The sequence below is a fragment of the Arachis stenosperma genome, chromosome 10 (assembly GCF_014773155.1).
Source record: "Arachis stenosperma cultivar V10309 chromosome 10, arast.V10309.gnm1.PFL2, whole genome shotgun sequence".
Lineage (NCBI taxonomy): Eukaryota > Viridiplantae > Streptophyta > Magnoliopsida > Fabales > Fabaceae > Arachis > Arachis stenosperma.
The window spans coordinates 54,493,597-54,516,032 of NC_080386.1; the positions used below are offsets into that span (position 1 = coordinate 54,493,597).

The 22,436-nt window shown below is 38.0% G+C and overlaps 1 protein-coding gene across 1 annotated transcript; it reads left to right on the forward strand.

Annotated features, from left to right (window-relative positions):
• Window positions 1–2,460: 2,460 nt before the first annotated feature.
• LOC130958006 (phosphatidylinositol 4-phosphate 5-kinase 2-like) lies at window positions 2,461–6,924 on the forward strand. The gene is made up of 8 exons (XM_057884880.1): window positions 2,461–3,778; window positions 3,875–4,039; window positions 4,138–4,303; window positions 4,634–4,744; window positions 4,844–5,037; window positions 5,153–5,283; window positions 5,371–5,464; window positions 6,131–6,924. Exons 1-8 carry the CDS (start codon window positions 2,697–2,699, stop codon window positions 6,438–6,440), a joined length of 2,253 nt encoding a protein of 750 aa, XP_057740863.1. The 5' UTR covers window positions 2,461–2,696; the 3' UTR covers window positions 6,441–6,924.
• Window positions 6,925–22,436: the final 15,512 nt, after the last annotated feature.

Consider the following 22,436-nt stretch of genomic DNA (forward strand, 5'->3'; position numbering starts at 1 on the left):
TATTCTTATTCCAAGATATTCATTCGCACCTAAGAACATGATGAATGTGATGAGTTAGATAACCCTCTTTATCATTCTCACTTATGAACGCGCGTGATTGACAACCACTTCCGTTCTACATGCAACAGAGCTTGAATGTTTATCTCTTAGATTCCCCAACAGAATCTTCGTGGTATAAGCTAGATAGATGGCGGCATTTATGAGGATCCGGAAAGTCCAACCTTGTCTGTGGTGTTCCGAGTAGGATCCTGGGAATCCGGAAAGTCTAACCTTGTCTGTGGTATTCCGAGTAGGATTCCGGTAATGAATGACTGTGACGTGCTTCAAACTTGCAAGTGCTGGGCGTTAGTGACAGACGCAAAAGAATCAAGGGATTCTATTCCAGTAGGAGCGGGAACCAACCAGTGATTAGCCGTACTGTGACAGAGTGCGTGAGCATTAGTTTTCACTGCGAGGATGGGATGTAGCCATCAACCATGGGTGATGCCTCCAGACGATTAGCCGTGCGATTGACAACCGCATAGGATCATTTTCCCGAGAGGATTGAAAGTAGCCACCGCTGATGGTGAACCCCTATACACAGCTTGCCATGGAAAGGAGTAAGAAGGATTGAGTAGAAGCAGTGGGAAGGCAGGCGTCCGTGAGTCATACAGCACCTCCATACACTTATCTGAAATTCCTACCAATGAATCTACATAAGTATTTCTATCCTTTTTATTATTTATTATCTATTTTCTTATTATTAATTTTCGAAACCCATAAACCAATTTAATCTGCCTGACTGAGATTTACAAGGTGACCATAGCTTGCTTCATACCAACAATCTCTGTGGATTCGACCCTTACTCACGTAAGGTTATTACTTGGACGACCCAGTACACTTGCTGGTTAGTTGAACGGAGTTGTGAATGCAGGTGCTGCCCCTTAGAAGCCTTCATCTCAAAATAATTAGAACATGGATCACAATTTCGTCCACCATAAAACTAGGTCACTTATCAGTAAAAGCAAATGGAGAAAGTAGCATATGGAAGAGCGACGACATTGTGGGAGCAGAATGAAATCTGCGACAATGAAGAAGGTGAAGGAGTGACAGTGACAATAGAAAAAGTGGGGGCAATAGTGGTGTTGTCAGTTGCCGAAACCAAATGGAAAACGAAAGGAAGATATGAGTAATGCGATGGTAACCGTCGAGGAAGAAGATTGAAAGGTCAGGGATAAAATTGACCTTTTTGCTAGCTTTTAAATCACATAAAGAACATTAAATACTCCTGACACGAGTATTGAAGCGACTTCCCCAAACAGCAGTTAGGGGCAGTTCATGTGCACAAAGAAAGCATTGGAAGCGTGAACCTTGCTGATGAGCTCGTGACCAGAGGGAGACAACTACCCGTGAAGGAACTATTCCAACCCAGTCCAACAAGAATCAGAGGTCCACCTGGCAGACCTATGACCGAACGGCTCTACCTCCCAATTAACCAACGGTGTCCCTCGTACGTCACCATCCCCCTAACAGTAATTTAGACAGTTGGCAGAAACTTTCAGACGAATGTGTCCAAATGGAAGGGACCACCCGAAGACAAAAAATAAAGGGGAGGGACATACCCCTCCTCAAGGTACGTTACATTCTTACCCTAATTAGCTGCCTTTTCGTACGGACACTTACTTTAATATCGGAGTGGCCGACCTGTCGATCAATCGACGTAGCCCACCAGCTTTCCGCTCTGCAAATCACGCGCTTAGGATCCGATCTCCATCCTACTCAACCTTTCATCTCAACGGACTCCGAGAAATCGAACAATTTAAATAATAGAACACAATATTAGTTAATTTTTAATTTTGATTCAATTATTTAAAGGAATAAAAATATTTCTACCAATAAAACAATAAAAAGAGATTACTATTATACATTGTATATTATAAATTAATAAGAACATTTTAATAAATATTATTTATGATGATTCCTCTATACTTTCTGTTCTTTCATTCCTTGCCGAAAACGGAAACGATAAATGCAAAATTTGAGGTGGCATTTACATCAAAATATTCATGTTGTTATTAGTATAAATGTTTGGATATTTAAATAAATATTTAATATATGTATTTAAATCTTAAATTTCGTTATATTCTCTATAATTTTCTTTATTTGTACATCCTTATTTAAGTTCAAATATTATAGTTAAAATTTCAAAAGTTTTACAAGAAATATAATTTTGTTGCTGACATTTTTACAATTGATTATGATGTCTACAGAAGTTTATGTGAAAAAGAAAACTTTTAAAATTAAACCTAATAATTGGTCGATGACTTAATAAAAAAAAGGAGTTTGAGTTAGGCAGCAGCAAAAACAAAAACGAAAGTTTGAGTTAGGCAACGCTGGCCTTTTCTAGCTATAATTTATTACCTGAAAAATTATATATATAATATTCTCCGTTAAAATAAAAAATTCAGACATGATGTGCTATGTTATGTCTGTCTATCCGCTTCGCTTCTGTTGATTCGCACTCTCCCTTTTCTCCCGAACAGCACAAAAAGAGAAGAAGCGAACGACTGTGAGAGAGAGACTAGAGAGAGAAAAGTCCTAGAGCGAGAGTCCTTTCCGCCGGCGATACTTGCCGGAAAATGCACTGACTCCGGTAACCACCTCTCACACACAACCACCAACACACCCCGCCACCACAGAAAAACACAAAACGGAAAATGCGGGAAGCACTTGTTCGCGATACCACCTGCGAAGCCACCTCCATCATCAAGAACGAAGAACCCGAGAAGAAACTGTCGCTCTTGCAGTCTCCGTTGCCGCCGCTTAAGTTGGTTCCAAGCGGCCGGAGCCGGTCTCAGGGAATCGGAACCAGAAGAGTGACGCCAACAACGACACCCCTAGCGGTCTCCGGCGCCGGATCCACCGTGGAGAAGATCCTCCCGAACGGCGATTTCTACTCCGGCGAATTCTCCGGCACCGTTCCTCACGGATCCGGGAAGTACCTTTGGACCGACGGGTGCATGTACGAAGGAGAGTGGAAACGCGGAAAGGCTTCGGGCAAAGGAAAATTCTCATGGCCTTCAGGCGCTACCTATGAAGGTGAATTCAAATCTGGAAGAATGGAAGGGTTTGGCGTCTTCGTCGGATCCGACGGAGACACCTACCGCGGGTCGTGGAGCTCCGACAGAAAACACGGCTTTGGCTTGAAGCGTTATGCAAACGGCGACGTTTATGAAGGGTGGTGGAAACGCAACCTGCAAGACGGCCACGGCCGTTACGTTTGGAAGAACGGAAACATGTATACCGGGGAATGGAGGAACGGCGTCATAACGGGGAAAGGGGAGCTTGTTTGGGCTAATGGGAACCGCTACGAGGGGCAGTGGGAGAACGGTTTGCCAAAGGCACAAGGGTTGTTCAAAACGATGTCGCATCAGCAGGTGCTGCTGCAGCCGCATTGCTTGAAGACGAATGGGATTTTGTGGGGTGACAACTTTGCCCTCGCCGTTAGGAAGCGGTCGTCCGTTGAGGGCTCTAGAGGGAGCGTTACGGAGAAGAGCTTCCCGAGGATTTGCATATGGGAATCGGAGGGTGAGGCTGGGGATATAACTTGCGATATTATTGATAATGTGGAGGCGTCAATGTTCTATAGGGATGGAACGGCGTCGGATCGAGATGGGGTTGGTGTGCCATTTGGCCGGAGCCCGTGTTGTTTCGCTGGCGAGGTGAAGAGACCGGGTCAAACGATATTCAAGGGACATAAGAACTATGAATTGATGCTTAATTTGCAATTGGGCATAAGGTAAAGAAAATATTTGAAGTTGGGATATTGATTGAGGTTCTTCATTCTCTGTGTGTTTGGATTAACGGATAAGAATTTGCTGTTGCGTTTGGATAGGTACTCAGTAGGGAAGGAAGGCTCGACGTTGCGGGAGTTTAAGCTGACCGATTTTGATCCCAAGGAGAAGTACTGGACTAGGTTTCCATCTGAAGGTTCCAAGATTACGCCACCCCATCAAACAGCGGAATTCCGGTGGAAGGATTACTGCCCTGCTGTTTTTAGGTGAGTTTTCATGTTTAATGCTTGCGGGTTTGCGGATGGGGTGAAGTTTTGATGCAACTTTCATTTGTTTTGATTGAATTTTGCTTTGGACTTTACAGGCATTTGAGGAAGCTTTTTCATGTGGATCCTGCTGATTATATGTTGGCTATATGTGGCGATGACGCCCTCAGGGAGCTTTCCTCTCCCGGGAAAAGCGGGAGCCTTTTCTACTTGACGCAAGATGACAGATTTATGATAAAGACAGTGAAGAAATCTGAAGTCAAGGTTGGTTGCATCCTGTTAAATTCGATGTTAATTCCCTCTGCCTGATGTTATACCATATCCTAATTCCTAATGGATATATGCTGTTTTTCATTGCAAGCAAGTAGTTAGTAAAATTTGAGTAGAATAGATACTTAAGTAAATCTTTTGTTTAGTTCTGAAACTTTGGTTTTTGGAAGATGGAGGTATTGGCTGGCCAGTGATGTTTTTTGTATTTAACATAGATTCTCACATTCAATAGAGTTCTGTGCTGCTAGAAATCTTTTGGCTATATGCAAATCTGGATTTTTCTTGTTGCATGTCTGACACTTGATTATGGTTATTAACTTTTAGGTGCTTCTCCGGATGCTTCGAAGTTATTATCAACATGTCTCTGGTAATGAGAATTCACTTGTAACAAAATTCTACGGGGTACACTGTGTCAAGCCAATTGGAGGCCAGAAGGTATGGATTGGTATCTGTATTATGGCGGGTTTTCATTGTTCCCCCATGCATGTTGTTACTCATTACCTTGACTTTTTCTTGTTATTATGGATAAACTAGATCCGGTTTATTGTGATGGGAAACCTTTTCTGCTCGGAATATCCAATTCATCGACGATTTGACTTGAAAGGATCTTCGCATGGGCGTATAACGGATAAGCCGGAAGAGGAGATTGATGAAACGACCACCCTCAAGGACCTTGATCTCAACTATGTGTTTCGTGTACCAAGAAATTGGTTCAAAGAGCTAATTCAGTAAGTTGTTGCTTTTATACTTAGTTAACTCTCCTGTCTGCAGTTTTCTGGACTGTAACTTAGCGGTGGAAACATTAACTATATATGCTGATATATCATGATATTATTCTAACAGACAAATTGAGCGGGATTGTGAGTTCTTGGAAGCAGAGAAAATTATGGACTACAGCCTTTTGGTTGGACTTCATTTTCGTGATGATAATACATGTGACAAAATGGGATTATCACCATTTGTTTTACGCACTGGTATTGATCAATCATTCCCTTAAGTCCATATAGAAGATAAAGTTTATGTTGCATAGTTTTTAAAGTCTGTGTGCTTGACCCTTTCAGGAAATCGAGATTCTTACCAGAGTGAAAAGTTAATGCGTGGTTATCGCTTTCTTGAAGCAGAGCTACAAGATAGGGACCGGGTTAAATCTGGAAGGTATTTTATGATATGTTTTATTATTATATAAAATGATTAGGTCGTTATAGCACCACCATCCATGATTTAATTGAATATTTCCAAAAGGTGTTAGTTGTTATCTGTATCGGTCAGAATCATTAACTATGATCAAATGACCATTGTTAGTGTATGGGAGATGTAGCGTAATTTGTGTATAGTTGGTCAGATTGGAAGTAGCAGATCTGTATCATATATTATGTATAATCTATACAGCATCTTAGTTTAATGTTTCATGGACTTGTGCATGTGTAGTTGTAGTTCTTTTAAGTTTATTTATATTTAAGGAATTAAAGGAGTTTTTATAAAACAAAATGATTGAAAGTAGTTCACATTATTTTTAGTGTTGTAGCAAGCAACTGTCATGTGGGGCACTTGCAGGCTGTGTGGTCTGTGGTCCAAATTAATTTAAGATTAGTTAGATTAATTTAGATTTCGAATTTATTTTAGGCCCACCTATAATTCATTGAATCAATTTGGATTTCTCGTTGTTGATCTTATGCACCTGATGAACACAGACACAATTTGGAATCTAACTTCTCACTGTTTTGTTGCATTCTTAAAGTATTCAAGTTCAAAGTTGTTAGATTTCTATGAAAATGCATAATTGCAAATTTTACATCATATTAAGTAGGATTCTTGTTTCAGGAAATCATTAATTAGGTTGGGAGCCAATATGCCGGCAAGAGCTGAACGAATGGCGCGGAGGAGTGATTTTGATCAATACACCAGTGTTGGAATCAGCCATTTGACCCCTTATTGTAGTGGAGAGACTTATGATGTTGTTCTATATTTTGGGATCATTGACATTTTGCAAGATTACGATATCAGCAAGAAGCTTGAGCATGCTTACAAGTCCTTGCAAGTTGACCCTACTTCGATCTCGGCGGTTGATCCAAAGCTCTACTCAAAGAGGTTCCGTGATTTCATCGGGAGAATATTCGTTGAAGACAGGTAGCAGAGAGGGGAAGCTGAGGTTTTCTTTTTAATTGGGAGAATGCCTGCTTGATCCTAACATCTGGGAAAAATAGCTGCAAGTTCGGAACCCTAAGGCAGAGCCAGGGTCGTTGGGAGTTGGGGTTGTCGAGGGGCTGATGATGCTCGCCGGAGTTGGTGTTATTTAACGGCTGAATTCTGAAAATAACAGCCATGATGATGGTGTGCTGAAGGCGAGGGAAACTTGTATAGGCAAAGATAGGGGCTGTTAGTTTTGGGTTGATTCTACCCTCTTTTTCCCCCTTAAAGCGGAGGGCTTGTTATTTTCCTTTATTTATTTTCGAGGTTATAAATTAGAATATGAATATGATATGAATTGTTTATAGGAAGAGGCAGCAAAGCGGAGTGGATAGGTGGGAATAAAAGAAAATTGTACAGTTCTTATACAAAGGATCCCTATTTGAGGTCTTCATTTATTTATTCATTTAATTTTTTCAAGAGTAAAACATTGATTATTGATATTAATAACAATGTTGTGGGATATAAATAGAGAAATAAATAAGTGGGGCATGTGTGACCGGCCGCGGCGGAGAATTAAGTAATATGTACTATTTTTTATATATTTATATACGAATAAAATTTTGCATTCAAGTAAACAAGTCTAATTAAATTGTGATAACGACTTTTTAAATTAGGTGTCGTCACCTCCTTTTTGGTCTCTTTTTCCTTCTTCTTCCCCTTTTTTCTTTTTCTTCTACTCCTCTCCTCTTCCTTCTTTATCTCCTCTCTCCTTCTCATATTGCTTCTTCTTCTTTTCTATTTTTGTAATCTTTCTTTTTCATTATCGTCATCACTAATAATATTAATATTTTGCTAACATCTTTATTAGTTCTGATTTTTTCTTATGTCATCATTAAATAATTTTGGTTCATTTTCTTAATTTATTTCGGTCCATTTGTATATTAATTGAGGTTCACTTAATGTTGCTGATAAATATTAATTAGATTTTTTATTTCTTAAGTAATTTCGGTTCATTTCTCAATTTAATTGTGGTTCATTTGGATCTAGAAATGAATTCGATGTATTTTTGTTCATGATTGAGTCTTTTTGACTGCTTGTTCAAAATTGAACTAATTTCAGTTCATTTGTAAATTAATTGAGGTTCACTTGATGCTGATGTTAAGTATTGACCAAATTTTTTATTTCTTAAGTAATTTCGATTCATTTCTTAGTTTATTTGAGATTCATTTGGATGCATAAATGAATTCGATGTGTTTTTTTTATAATTGAATTTTTTTTACTGCTTGTTCAAAATTGAACTAATTGAATGGAATAGAGTGGAATCTAATACAACTGAATAAAGTGATAATGAATAATTTCATTTCTTCTTTGCTAAAAAATTTAGTCAATGCTTCTCAACAGCATCAAGTAAACCTCAATTAGCACACAAATGAATTGAAATTAGTTCAGATTTGAACAAACATTCAAAAAGACTCAATCATTAACAAAATCACATCGAATTCATTTCTGTATCCAAATGAAGCTCAATTAAACTAAGAAATGAACCAAAATTAGTTAAGGAATAAAAAAATTGGTCAATACTTATTAGCAGCATTAGGTGAACCTCAATTAATTCACAAATTAACCGAAATTTGTTCAATTTTGAACAATCAATAAAAAAAGACTCAATCATTAACAAAAACGCATCGAATTCATTTATTGATCCAAATGAATCTCAATTAAAAGAAGAAAAAGAAAAACGCAGCAACAACAGCAATAAAAGAATGTCAATTGAGAGAAAACATACGACGAAGAAGAAGGAACAAGAAAAAGAAGAAGGAGGAAGGCGAAGATGAAGAAGGAGGAAGAACGCGAAGAAGAAGAAGAAAGAAAAAGTGAAGAAGAAAAGAAGGAACATGAATATGAAGAATGATATGTTTGCGTTATTGAAGCGCACGTGTAACACACTTTCATTAATGAGAGTGGATTTTTTTAGTACTGGGCCTGTTTGGTTGGACTTAGATACAAAAGTGCCTGGATGTGGAGTTGGGCTGTTTATATATTTCTTACTTTAAAAATAAGGATTTTTTTAAATAAATAATTTAATTATTTTATTTACCAAAACATGTATTTTTATAGCATATTTACCAATTTGCATCACATGACTTATTTCATTTACAATCTTAATAAAATAAACCAAATTTTACTTTGCAGGTATTTTTGTTTGTGAACGAGATATTTAGAGTTTCAAAAAATACACCATGTAAACAAGATATGTGTATTATTATAAATAATAATTAAAATAATCCAAATTTTTAAAACTTAAAAGAGTACATAATTTTTTTAAATTTATTTTTAAATTTGTAACAAGTACAAGCAATACGTATATTTAAATTTATTCAACTTTCAATCTTTTTAATTTGGCATCTTTTTCTATCACTCATTTAAACTCTCGTTTATTCGTTTTCCTTCTCTGATTCCTATAAATTAAATTTAAAACTGTCCATTATTATGTTTATTGGTTTTCCTTCCGTGGTTCCTATAAATTAGATTGGAAACCGCTCATTATTCTATTTATAGTAACTACATGCTGAAAAATTAAAATATTAAATTAAAAAAAAAGTATAGAGAAACAACGCATATAATAAACAATGCGAGTAACAAATAAAAAAAAGGTAAAATTAATTTTAAGTATAAAAAATCCATTAAAAAAATACTACCCCAATTAACCCTCATTTTACTTTAGCAAACCTTTTCCTTCTCTTCCTACCCATACTTCCCATCTCTCATTAGCCGTTGCCTAGCATAAACATATCGATCTCAACAACGTGGATGGCATTCGTTAACAATGAGACTTAAAACTTGAGCGTGGGAATTGGAGATCCTAAAGAATACCTTGGAGAAGCAACAACTGGAAGCAAGTTTAGTATCCAGAAAAACAATTTCATATAGCCTTAGGTACAGTGTGCCGATTCCTGGAGTAAGGAATGGAATAAATTACCATTTTGGAAACGTTATAGATCTCAAACAAGGTAAGAGTCCTTTTGTTCTCACTAAAGAATAAGAACTTTCCCATCATAGTTTCCTAACAACCTCTGACCATGCAAGGTAGTCGCCGTTCGTCCTCTTCTCCCCTGCATCGCACCGTGCGTTTTGGATGAAGATGCGTCCGCGTCCACCTCCATCGCGCTATCACAACTTCTTCCCCCCCTCCCGCGTTGTAGCAACCACCTACCGTGCAAGCGAAGTCGCCGTTAGTCCTCTTATTACTTGCGTCGCGCCGTGTGTTTTGGACGAAGACGTCGCCGGTCCACTTCTGCATTAAAGTAGTAAAATATTGCTATGATTTTGTTGTCTGTATGTGCGATTTCCTAATAGTGAGTTGTGACCAAAATTTTGGTACAGATCTGAGCCATGATTGATGGACAGTGTTCATCCGATGCAATAATCAAAATATTATAATAAAAGAGAGATATAGACGCTCTAGCATTTTACTAGGTATGTGAATAGTTATTTTTATTCTAAAGTAATTGTTTATTTAATTTGGATTGGATATAAGTAGGTACAATAAAATTTGCTCGATGTTCATTTTATTAGGTATGTGGATAGTTATTTTCATTCTATAGTGGATGTTTATTTAATTTGGATTGGATTTAAGTAGGTACAATAAAATTTGTTGGATATTCATTTTACTAGGTATATGGATAGCTATTTTCATTATAAACTGGCGGTTTGATGGAGAAGAAGCTCAGCGGCTGGCTAACGAGGGAGGGATTGACGGCGCAATAAGGACTTCGAGAGGGGGGTATGCGACGGTAAAAAGGTTAGAAAGTAGATGGTTAAATTGTAAAAGGTGAAACTAGAGTTTTTGGAAAGATAATTTGTGATGTACTATTTTTTTCACCTTCTGTGTGCTGGGAGTTCAGCCCATTGTTCACATTATTCACAATTTCCGTTATTTACCTCGTGCAATTGTTGGACTAATGTAGAGACTCCGATTCTTCGCTTTTCTAGGGAAATAGTGTACTATTTCAAATTCTTGTAGGATTTTTTATTTTAATATGGAAGAGTGGAGAGAGTTTTACGTTAATGTTGTAAAAAATAGAGTTTTACAGTGTTATGGGGGCGCTGCTCTGTGTAAGCACAATACGCAGGACACGTATTGTACTGACAATACGCAGATTGTGTATTTACAATACGCAGACTGTGTATTGTAATTTAATATTAAAATAATACAATACGCAGTCTGCGTATTGTAATTTAATATTAAAATAATACAATACGCAGTCTGTGTATTGTCTTTATAAATTAAAAAAACATTAATCTGACAATTCGCACTCTGTGAATTCTATAGCCCCCATAATTTTGTAAAACACCATAATTTTCAATATTAAAGGATTACACTCATTTTTATCCAATATCCAAAAAAATTAACCTCTCCCGCTCTTCATTCTTTTAGAAAACTTGTTTCCTTGTTGTTTCAAATTTTCTTTAGAAAATAGTGGGTGGTTTCAAATCTAATTAAATAATAAAAACAAATTTAAAAAAAAAATCATAAAGTTTAAAAATTTGAATGAATTACAAAAAAAAAAGAGTATTGGTTGCTTAAATATAACAGGAAAGGGAGTGAGATAGTTTACACAAGTAGTGAAAACCGTAAAATATGAAAAATTGAAAAATATAAGAAACGCAAATACGATTTCTGTAACTATTTCTATATTTGAATTTTTTTTTCAAATTTAATGATGTAACTACAACATTTGTTAATATTCTATTTAATCTAAATAATAATAAAATATATTGATTTTTATTTTTTAAATCGATTAACATTAAATTATGAATATTTATATCATTAAATTATATTTTTTCAAATTTTTTATAGGTATAAAAATTATATTTTTATACTTACAAACATATATTTTGTTTATAGTGTAAACAAGATAAACTAATAATTAATTTGTTTACATAGTAAACGAGATAGGTAGAGTACGTTAATTTCTACGTATCAGTGATACATAGTAAAAAATTTGTCTTATCTCATTTTACACAGTAAACAAGATAATATTCATAATTAATTTGTTTATACTGTAAACAAAATAAGTAATATGATGCAAAAACATAAATTGTGTCTAAATTATTTATATTAATAAATAAAATATTTATTTAAAAAATTTTTAAAAATAATTTTAAAATTAATTAATAAGAAGTAAAAATAAAAAATAGTTATCTTCAAAGAGAGACGTACATAGAGGTGGCCAACATCATTTCTTCCATCATTTCTTGAATTCCTGTTAAGAATAAGAGCGGTCGTTGGTATATATAGCTTTTGCAGTGAAAGCGAGGGTGTTGGGCTTTCAAAGAGTGTTGTTTTGAGGTCATGAAAAGTAGAGAAAGCAGAGGAAAAAAGATGCGGCGTTTCTCGTTTTTCCTCTCATGTGCTTCAGTTTCTCCTGCCTTTTTCTTATTTTTATTTATTTTCTTTTCCATTTAGTAAATTTTGGGTCTACGTGATTAAAAACAAAGAAGAACAAAAAAAATGATATATACTCTACACAAGTGAGAATGTTTAATTTATTCGTTTATTTAAATAAATATTAAAAATTTAAATTTTATCTTGTGTATATAATAATTAATTAAACAATCTTAAAATTTTAAATAAATTTTAAATTTATAACGGATTAATCCTTATATTCTTAATTTACTAGATTGAGAGAAACTATGGTATATATATACTCCAAGCAAGTATTCACGTGTTTTGTGAGCTTTTTGATTGCTCCACTGAATTGATGTCGGTTAAAAGTTTAAATAGGTAAACTACACCCATTTTTCTTTCAAATTATGCGATATTATAAACAGTAATCAACAGAGATCAATATCATGTTCATGAACGAGAGCAGTGCTATTTTATAAATCCAAAATTATTAATCATCATACGATTTAAGTTTAGTGATTGATGTATATATTTCTATATTTTTTATGTAAAGATGTTTAAAACCAAATCAACTGAAAAAAAACGAACATATGAACATGTGACAACTTTATCTTGTTCATATCTTTACTACTGACTTAATCATTATTCATAAAAACATAATAATAGAAAGTTAATGATAAATATTTAATGATAGAGGAATGATTAATTTTCTCAAGAAGGAAGAGCTATTCTCCCTATATGTTGCATCTTACCTTTTGAATTGGATGTTTATTTTGGTTCCTTTATAAGTATAATGTTCGGAAATTAATGGTAAGAGAATTATATAGAGGAAACAAATTTCTTGCTCCTTGAAGAACTTACTCAAGGTGGGAGATATGAATATGACTGATACGTAGCCTAAGAACTCGGTCAACCGACTATATCTTCACGCATAAACTTCAATCAATAAAACAAATCTCAACAAATAAAATCTAATAACAAACACTGCTAAAACCGAGGATAAGGGCATAACTCAGAATCTCAACTGACTACACTAACGGCATCTGGATAATCTCAGTCAACACAAATAATCCCTAAATAAACTCCAACTGAACGAGTTCCCAAACGTCTATATAAACAAATTAGTAACCTCGGGGCAATAGAGGTTCACAGAATTCATTCTCATATATTATTCTTATTCTCTTATAACTCATATTCTTACTTGAGCGTCGGAGTGCTTTTTGCAGGTGCTCCCACCGCGGTGTTCCAGTTCAGCCGACGTATAGCTCTTCCACCTAAGCTTGGACAACAACAGGAGAAGTCACTATACCTCGGCCTCATACGCCCGGAACATTTGGAGCCCATCGTGGGGCCTGAGTTGATATAACCCCACTTTCACTCTTAGATATCCTCTATTTCCTTTCTTGTGTGCAGGGATTTTCACATGGCTGAGAATGGAGCTCAATCCTTCAACCAAGCCGAGCTACTAGCCCAGATGGCCGAACTCCAGGCGGAAGTCCGTAGGCTAGCCGAGCTCTCTACACAAAATAACACAGGCAAACATGAGGAGAGTAGCTCCAAGAATGCGGCCCTAGGAAACTTAGACCCCTTAAGCATTACACCACCGAATGAAAAGTTGACGCTAGACAACCCCTTCTTTGAAGAAATTACAAACTTCAAGATGCCTAAAGGCTTCGTCTTGCCTAACTCCTTGGAACCTTACAAGGGGATTGGTGACCCCCGATCTCACGTTAAAAAATTCCAATCTATGATGTTTTTTAATGGACCTAATAATGAACCTATATTATGTCGTTCTTTTCCTACTTACCTTGATGGTGCTGCTTTATTATGGTTTTCTAAATTATCTGCAGGGTCAATAACATTTTTCGAGGACCTGGCAAGATCTTTCATCGACTACTTCGCTGCTTCAAGGATCTATGTCCACAGCTCAGACTACCTCGGGACGATCAAACAGGGACAGCATGAGAGCCTGAAGGATTACTTAACCCGGTTCGCTGATGCTACCATGGAGATTCCAGACTTGGACCCTAACGTCCACCTGCACGCACTCAAAGCCGAACTCAGACCCGGGAAGTTTAGAGAAACGATAGCAATAACCAAACCCAAAACACTGGAAGAATTTTGAGAGAGAGCTGCAGGTCAAATGGAGATCGAGGAATTGCGGGAAGCACAAAGGTCGGACAAACAGCCAACCAGAAAAGAGGACGAAAAGACACCCAGACCACCAAACAGGAAAGATCAGAAAAAGCCCTTCAGGCTTACTCCAAAGTTCGACACCTATACCAGATTCAACACAAAAAGGGAAAACATAATCAAGGAGATTCTCAATGCCAAAATAATCAAACCTCCCGCCAGAGCAGGGAGCTACCAAGATCAACGGTTCGTGGACAGAAGCAAGCACTGTGCTTTCCATTAAAAGTATGGACATACAATGGACGAATGTGTAATAGCCAAGGACCTCCTAGAAAGATTAGCTCGGCAAGGCCTCTTGGACAAATATGTCGAAGGTCGGAAAAGCAGAGAAACCAAAAGAGAACCAGAGGAGCGCTCAACAGAGAAAGAAAAGGGAAAATGGACAATAATAGATCCTCCCAGGGGAATCATAAACTGCATATCAGGAGGATATGCGGGAGGAGGTGAAACAAGCTCGGCCCGAAAAAGGAGTTATCGAGCAATGCTAGCAATCGAAGGAATAATACCTGCAACAACTCACAACACAAAAGAACCAGAGATAACCTTTAGTCAAGGCGACATAACTTCAACAAGTCCAAACCTGGACGACCCTGTGGTGATATCTATACAAACTGGGGAACTATTGGTAAGGAAGGTGCTTCTAGACTCAGGTAGTAGTGCTGATGTACTTTTTTATTCAACCTTTATAAAAATGCAATTGTCTGAAAAAGCCATACAACCGTCATCTGGAGAACTAGTTGGGTTCTCCGGAGAAAGGGTCCCAATAAAAGGACACATATGGCTAAGAACAACAATGGGCAACTCCCCATTGGCAAGAGCTGTGGACATCCAATATCTCATAGTTGACTGTCCTAGTCCTTATAACATTATACTCGGAAGACCCACCCTGAATAACTTCAGAGCGGTAGTATCTACATTACACTTGTGTGTTAAGTTTCAGGCACAAAACAACAAAGTAGCAACAGTACATTCAGACTGACAACAAGCTCGACAATGCTACAACGCTAGCTTAAAGAAAACCAACATACAACCAAAAGCTGACCTAGAAGCAAAAACAAGTCATGGCAGATCCGAGGTGTTGACGCTTGCCGAATTGGATCCAAGAGGGGATCTCCAAGAAAGACCTCAACCAATAGACGAACTCCAACAGATTCCTCTGACGACAAAAGCCGAACAGATTACCTACATCGGCCGAGCATTAGAAGGAGAAGAGAGAGCAAAGCTAATAAGATTACTCCAGGACAACGCCGACTTATTCGCGTGGACACCAGCAGACATGCCAGGAATCGATCCGAGCATAATCAGTCACAAGCTCGCCATAAACAAAACAGCCAAACCGATCGCCCAGAAAAAGAGGAACCTTGGAACGGAAAAAGTAAAAGCAGCCCTTGAAGAGACGAAAAAGCTCCTCAACGCCGGTTTCATCAAAGAACTCCGTTTCACCACTTGGCTTTCAAATGTGGTTATGGTAAGGAAACAATCAGGTAAATGGCGCATGTGCGTCGACTTTACAAATTTAAATAAGGCTTGCCCCAAAGATGCCTACCCTTTACCTTGCATTGATAAACTAGTAGATAATGCTTCTGGATTTAAAACTCTGAGCTTCATGGATGCATACTCAGGATATAATCAGATCCTTATGCATCCAGAAGACCAAAGCAAAACGGCTTTCATAACAGAACACGGAAACTTTTGCTACAGAGTTATGCCATTTGGCCTTAAGAATGCAGGAGCAACATACCAACGACTTATGGACAAAGTATTCCAACATCAAATAGGGCAAAATATGGAGATCTATATGGACGACATGGTGGCAAAGACCTCGGCACAAGGATCACACTATAAGGACCTTGAAGAAGCATTCCAACAACTCAGAGCATACAACATGAGACTCAACCCAGAAAAATGCGCATTCGGAGTTCAAGGGGGGAAATTCCTCGGATTCATGCTGACTTCACGAGGAATTGAGGCAAACCCAAAAAAATGTGAAGCTATTCTTAACACGAACAACCCAAAGACAATAAAGGAAGTACAACAGCTAGCAGGCCGAGTTGCTGCACTATCACGATTCTTACCTGCAGTAGCAAACCGATCATACCATTTCTTCGAAACAATCTCCAAAAACCAAAAGTTCAACTGGACGGAAGAATGTGAACGATCTTTCACAGAGCTCAAACAAACACTATCATCACCACCTATCCTCCAAAAACTAGAGCCCGGTAAACCATTATTCTTATATTTATCTGTTTCTAACCATGCCATAAGTTCTGTACTAGTCTTTGAAACAGGGAAAACACAAAACCCGGTATACTTCGTTAGCAAAGTCCTACAGCCAGCAGAAACCAAGTACCCGAAAATAGAACAGCTCGCATTAGCCCTAGTCACGACAGCAAGAAGATTAAGGCAGTATTTCCAAAGCCACATCGTAATAGTTAGAACGAATCAACCACTGAGACAAATTCTAACAAAACCTGAGCTGGCTGGACGCTCAACAAAATGGTCCGTCGAGCTCTCCGAATACGACATACAATACCAACCTCAGAAGACTCCAAGACTGCAAATACTAGCCGACTTCATCTCTGAATTGACAACAGAGTGTAGGACAGAGGAACATAGCTGGAAGCTTTATGTAGATGGTGCAACAAACAAAGATGGAAGTGGAGCAGGCATAACACTCAAAAGAGGTGAACAGGTCGAAGCCGAGCAATCGTTACAGTTTTCCTTCGCAGCAAGCAACAACCAGGCCGAATATGAAGCCCTCCTAGCCGGACTAAAACTCGCCCGAGATTTACAAATATCTCAACTCACCGCTTATTGCGACTCTCTGCTCATAGTCCAACAGATCAAAGGCAAATTCCAGGTAAAAGATCCTTTGTTAGAGAAATACTGGCTCATAACAAAGGATCTTATCTCAAAATTTCACAAATTTGAAATAATACATGTGAATAGAGAACAAAACACAAGAGCCGATGTTTTATCTAAATTAGCAACAACAAGGCCACAATCACAAACACCAACACTTTCACAGTTAACACTTGAAAAACCAAGCTTCGAATTAAATAGCATATGCAGCATTACACAGGTAAAGGATTGGAGAACACCTTTTCTTCAATATATCAAAACAGGAACAATCCCAAAGGACGAACAAAATCCAAAACTCTTCCGAAGAAAAGCAAGCTACTACACAACGATAGGAGATAGCCTATATAGACGAGGATTCTCACAGCCTCTACTAAAATGTCTCAGCAAAGATGATGCTGAAATAGTTATGGCAGAAACACATGAAGGAGTATGGGGAAATCATATTGGCGGCCGAGCTCTGTCAGCCAAAATATTGCGAACAGGATACTACTGGCCAACTATAAAGAGGGATTGCATAACAAAAGTAAGGACATGCAGCAATTGTCAGAAGCACGCCAACGTCTCAACAACACCCGCCGAGGAGTTGCACACCTTCGAGGTAAGTTGGCCTTTTGACCGTTGGGGGCTAGACATTCTAGGCCCCTTCCCGAAAGCGCCAGAACAGGTAAAATTTCTTTTGGTATCAATAGATTACTTCTCCAAATGGATTGAAGCACAGCCCCTAGCGCGAATCACAGCAGAGAAAGTAAGAACCTTCCTTTGGAAGAACATCATATGCTGTTACGGCATACCAAGAGAAATAATCTCTGACAATGGAAGGCAGTTCACAGACCATAAACTCGCCACCTTTTTACAAAATTTCAACATCAAACACCATTTTAGCTCGGTCGAGCATCCTCAAACGAATGGTCAGGTAGAATCAGCTAACAGAGTTATTTTGCAGGCCCTAAAGAAAAAGTTGGACGAAGTCAAGAGCGAATGGGCAGATCTCGTACCAGAAGTCCTATGGGGGTACAACACGACAATCCAATCAGCGACAGGAGAAACCCCATTCAAACTAGTATATGGAGCCAAGGCCCTCATACCTGTAGAAGTCGGCACGACTAGCCTGAGAACCGAACTCTATGATACGAACAACAACAACAACGAAAGATTAACAGACTTGGATCTACTGGACGAAGAAAGGGAGATAGCAACAATTAAACAACGAGCAATGAAACAGCTCATACAAAAATGACACAACAAAAAGGTCCATCCAAGGACATTCGAGAATGGAGAGCTCGTCCTCAGGAAAATAGAAGAAGCAAGAAAACCTCAAAAGCATGGAAAATTAGCAGCAAACTGGGAGGGACCATTCTGAATTTCTAAAGTGTTCGGCAAAGGAGCCTACCAATTAGAGACATTGTTAAACAGTCCAATACCAGGAAACTGGAATGTATCCTCCTTGAGGAAATACCAATCATAGTGTATATAGCGCGGATGAAGGTACTCTTTTTCCCATTTTGAGGTTTTATCCCAACAAAATAAGGGTTTTACTCAGAAAGGGTTTTAATGAGGCCGGACGCCTTATCCAATTAATCAAACAATACAGTATTACAATAAAAAGACTAATATATTCTACTCTACAAAAAGCCCGAAGCCATCGCAGATATAAGTTCAAACAGATGTATATAAACCAAAACAAAACAACCGAGCTTCATACTCGGCAAAAGCCATAAGTAGTCAAAATACATAGCTAAAAACATAAACAAACAGGTCCAAAAAACTCCAAACAACATTTTTTCAAAATACAAATCTTCATTCTATCTTATCCCCAATACTCGAACTATCACTTTGTTTACCAGCTTCATCATCGATCAATTCGCCATCAACAATGATTTTCGTGGCATCAAGTTTAGCAGCATCAACCTCAGGGAACAAAACCCGAACCTGGTCGGTAGCCCGTTCAAAGCCTTGAGCAAAGGCCTCATAAATCTCATTCTCCAACTCCTTCACCCGAGCCGCTAGTCGATCATTTTCCGATGTCAGAGTTTTATTTCCTTCCAAGACCGAACTATGAAGGCGTTTCTCTTCAGCAAGCTCTTCTTCCTTTCCCTTCAAAGATGAGGAAAGTTCAGTAATCATCTTCTCCTTCTCTTGAACAGCAGTAGACAACTCAGAAATCTCAACAGAATCTTTAACTTCAGATTCCACAGCAAGCTCCTGAACTCTCCCAATGGCGACAAGTCGGGCCCCAATAACCTAAGACAAAAACCAACAAAAACATCAACATAAGGATACATGGTGATAAAACATGAAACAATACAACCAAAATACCTGAAGAAAGCCACTCATCCCAGCACGTCCAACCTCTTCTATCATTTTCGAATCCTCGGGAAATCGACACACCTCATCAGCAAGAGTAGCAAAGGGAAAAAACCTTGACCACAGGGACCTCATGTTATCATCCTCACGATAAGCATGAAGCCTCCGCTGAGACTGATAGGCAGCCTCTACAATAGGTAGGACAGGGGAATGCTCCTCCTTACTCTCAGCCTTCTCGGCACGAGTCTTTTCCCTTTTCCTTTTTAGTCGAGGATTAGCCCCTGCTTGACCAACATCACCGCCGCCCTTACCTACATTTGTTGTTGACCCTTCTTTCTCACTTTTCTTCCTCTGATTAAAATAGGACTTCAGTCCAGCAGTAGTGATGGTGGGGGCTTTCTCAGCTGCAGACATAAACACAAGTCAAAATATTAGAAGCAACTACACCCCCATTTCAGAAAATAAACACTAAAACTAGTTACCTAAATAATCCAAAACAGCCTCCTTATCCGAATCCCACTTCAACAAATCCGCAACAGATAACAACCCTACCAACTCCTCTAACAAAAAGTCCAACACGACATTGTCATCAAAAACCCTATCAGCAACATCAAGAACCTGCATAGGTTCAGGAGACCAAGAAAGAGGAAACCTCTCTTCTAGATATTCATTCAAATAAAAAGGAAATTCACTTTCAACACTCCTAACCTTGACAAACATTGTTTTAAAATCTTTGAACGACGATTTGTACAAGGAAAACACTGACCGACGAGGATGACTATTGAGATTTACCCACAAACCCCGCCTAACTCCTTTAGATTGAAACAACGAAAAGAATACTCTCAGCGAAGGAGGATATTCCAGAATACTCATCAGAATCTCAAAAGCACGGACAAAACCCCAGGAGTTGGGATGTAACTGGGAGGGAGCACAATTCAACCAAAACAACACACCGCACTCAAAATCTGTAAATGGAAACCGGACACCAATCTCAGTTAACAAACACGAATAAATGTAGAAATATGACCAACCATCAACCTGCTCACAAACACGATTCTCCTCCCCACAAGGTAAAAGCTCTATCCTAAGCTCATGACCCTCTCTAACCCATACGTCAGAACCTAACACCTTTACGGATTCAGAATCACTAAACCTAGAAACACACTGTTTCATTTGTTCACTAACCCAACTGCAAGGGTCGCCCTCCGCCAGAACAACCTTACCCTTCTCCATAACCAAAGACCAAACAGGAAAATTAGAAAGAAGAAGAAGAAGACCAGAACCCTTCAACACAAACCTTTGATACTCATTCTCTCTCTTCCGCTGGTGAAAAAACGCAAGTATTGGAGATTCAAACTAAACAGAAGTTACCTATGATACTCCCAGTAATAAAAACATGGGGTAATGAAACGGTTTTTCTCCAAAACTACCTCAGAATCTCAACCACTCATTCACCATGATGCAAATCAAGGGCCAAGATCGCACAAGATACTGTAACGAGGACTCACATCAATCACTTCAACGCGGAAACGAAACGGCCATTAAATGCACATTTACGCCTTTTCCGAGACAAAAGACCAAAAGGCAGCAACAACAAATCTAACCCCAAACAAATAAAAGCTCGCCCTGTACTCCGAAAGACACACTGCGACCTTGGGGGCTATGATACGTAGCCTAAGAACTCGGTCAACCGACTATATCTCCACGCACAAACCTCAATCAATAAAGCAAATCTCAACAAACAAAATCTAATAACAAACACCGCCAAAACCGAGGATAAGGGCATAACTCAGAATCTCAACTGACTACACTAACGGCATCAGGATAATCTCGGTCAACACAAATAATCCCTAAATAAACTCCAACTGAATGAGTTTCCAAACGTCTATATAAATAAATTAGTAACCTCGGGGCAATAGAGGTTCACAGAACTCATTCTCATATATTATTCTTATTCTCTTATAACTCATATTCTTACTTGAGCGTCAAAGTGCTTTTTGCAGGTGCTCCACCGCAGTGTTCCAGTTCAGCCGACGTATAACTCTTCCACCTAAGCTCGAACAACAGCAGGAGAAGTTACTATATCTCGGCCTCATACGCCCGGAACAATGACCATGAAAGAGAGAGAGAGGGAGAGAAACTATAATATTTTTCTAACAAAAAGGAAGGATACTGGACAGTGCAATTAACTACTTTATTACGCTGGACTAATGTGATTGGAGCCTCTCCCTATTATCTATACCTACCATTCTTTCTGTTGGTATACTTGTATGAGGGCCCTTGTCTTTTGGGGACATGCTGTATTGTAGGGTCTGCTTGCTCAGAAGTAAGTCACTGTGAGTAGTTGGACCCATCTCTATTTGTTTCATGACGCTTAAATAAATCTCTCTTTTTTTATTGATGATTGGAATATTCACTGTCAATAATATTGACTAATTTTTTATTGACTTGTAGATATTTTGATGTGTAAAATAGTTCAGTCGAAATTTTAAAGGTTTTTTCATGCAAAATGACAAAGCGAAAATTGAACCTTTTTTGTTTAATCAAGAAAAGATGATCCCATTCTGTTGAAGATCAGAATAGGCACAACAAAACACATTTGTGTGTTTGACACGTGTCAGTGATTTACATTTAAATACATCTATACAACACATGTTATGCGCACATTAATTCTTTGTTTAATTGCTTATTTTTTCTTTTTGAAGTTCATTGATACTTCTAATACGATTTAGATAGATATATAATTAATGTTGCGTTAATATGATGCAAACTGTTAACATGAATTGTTTGACCGTACCGTTAGTTTACTTTAAATATTAATAGCTTATAGTCACCAAAAAAATGTATTAATAGTTTATAATTACTTAATTACCATCTATATATAATGTATATCAATATATCTTACCATTTTAAAAATTGCGTTTATATAATATGTAGTGACGTATCATATATCAATATCAGTTTTAGTGCTAAATAACTTTGAGATTAAATTAAGAGGTCTGTTATGCATACAAGTTTTTTTGGCTTACAAGTTTTACAAGTTGGCACAAGTCCAATAAAACACACGCATTACACTCCCACATTCAAGAGTAAATATACGCACGTTATTTAACCACTTCCTGTTTCTAAAGCGCGCTACTCACCATGCATTATGAACGACTCTTCTTTTTCTTCCTCCATGAAACGAGTTTCTTGCCAAATTTGAAGATAATGGAACTTCAGAAATAC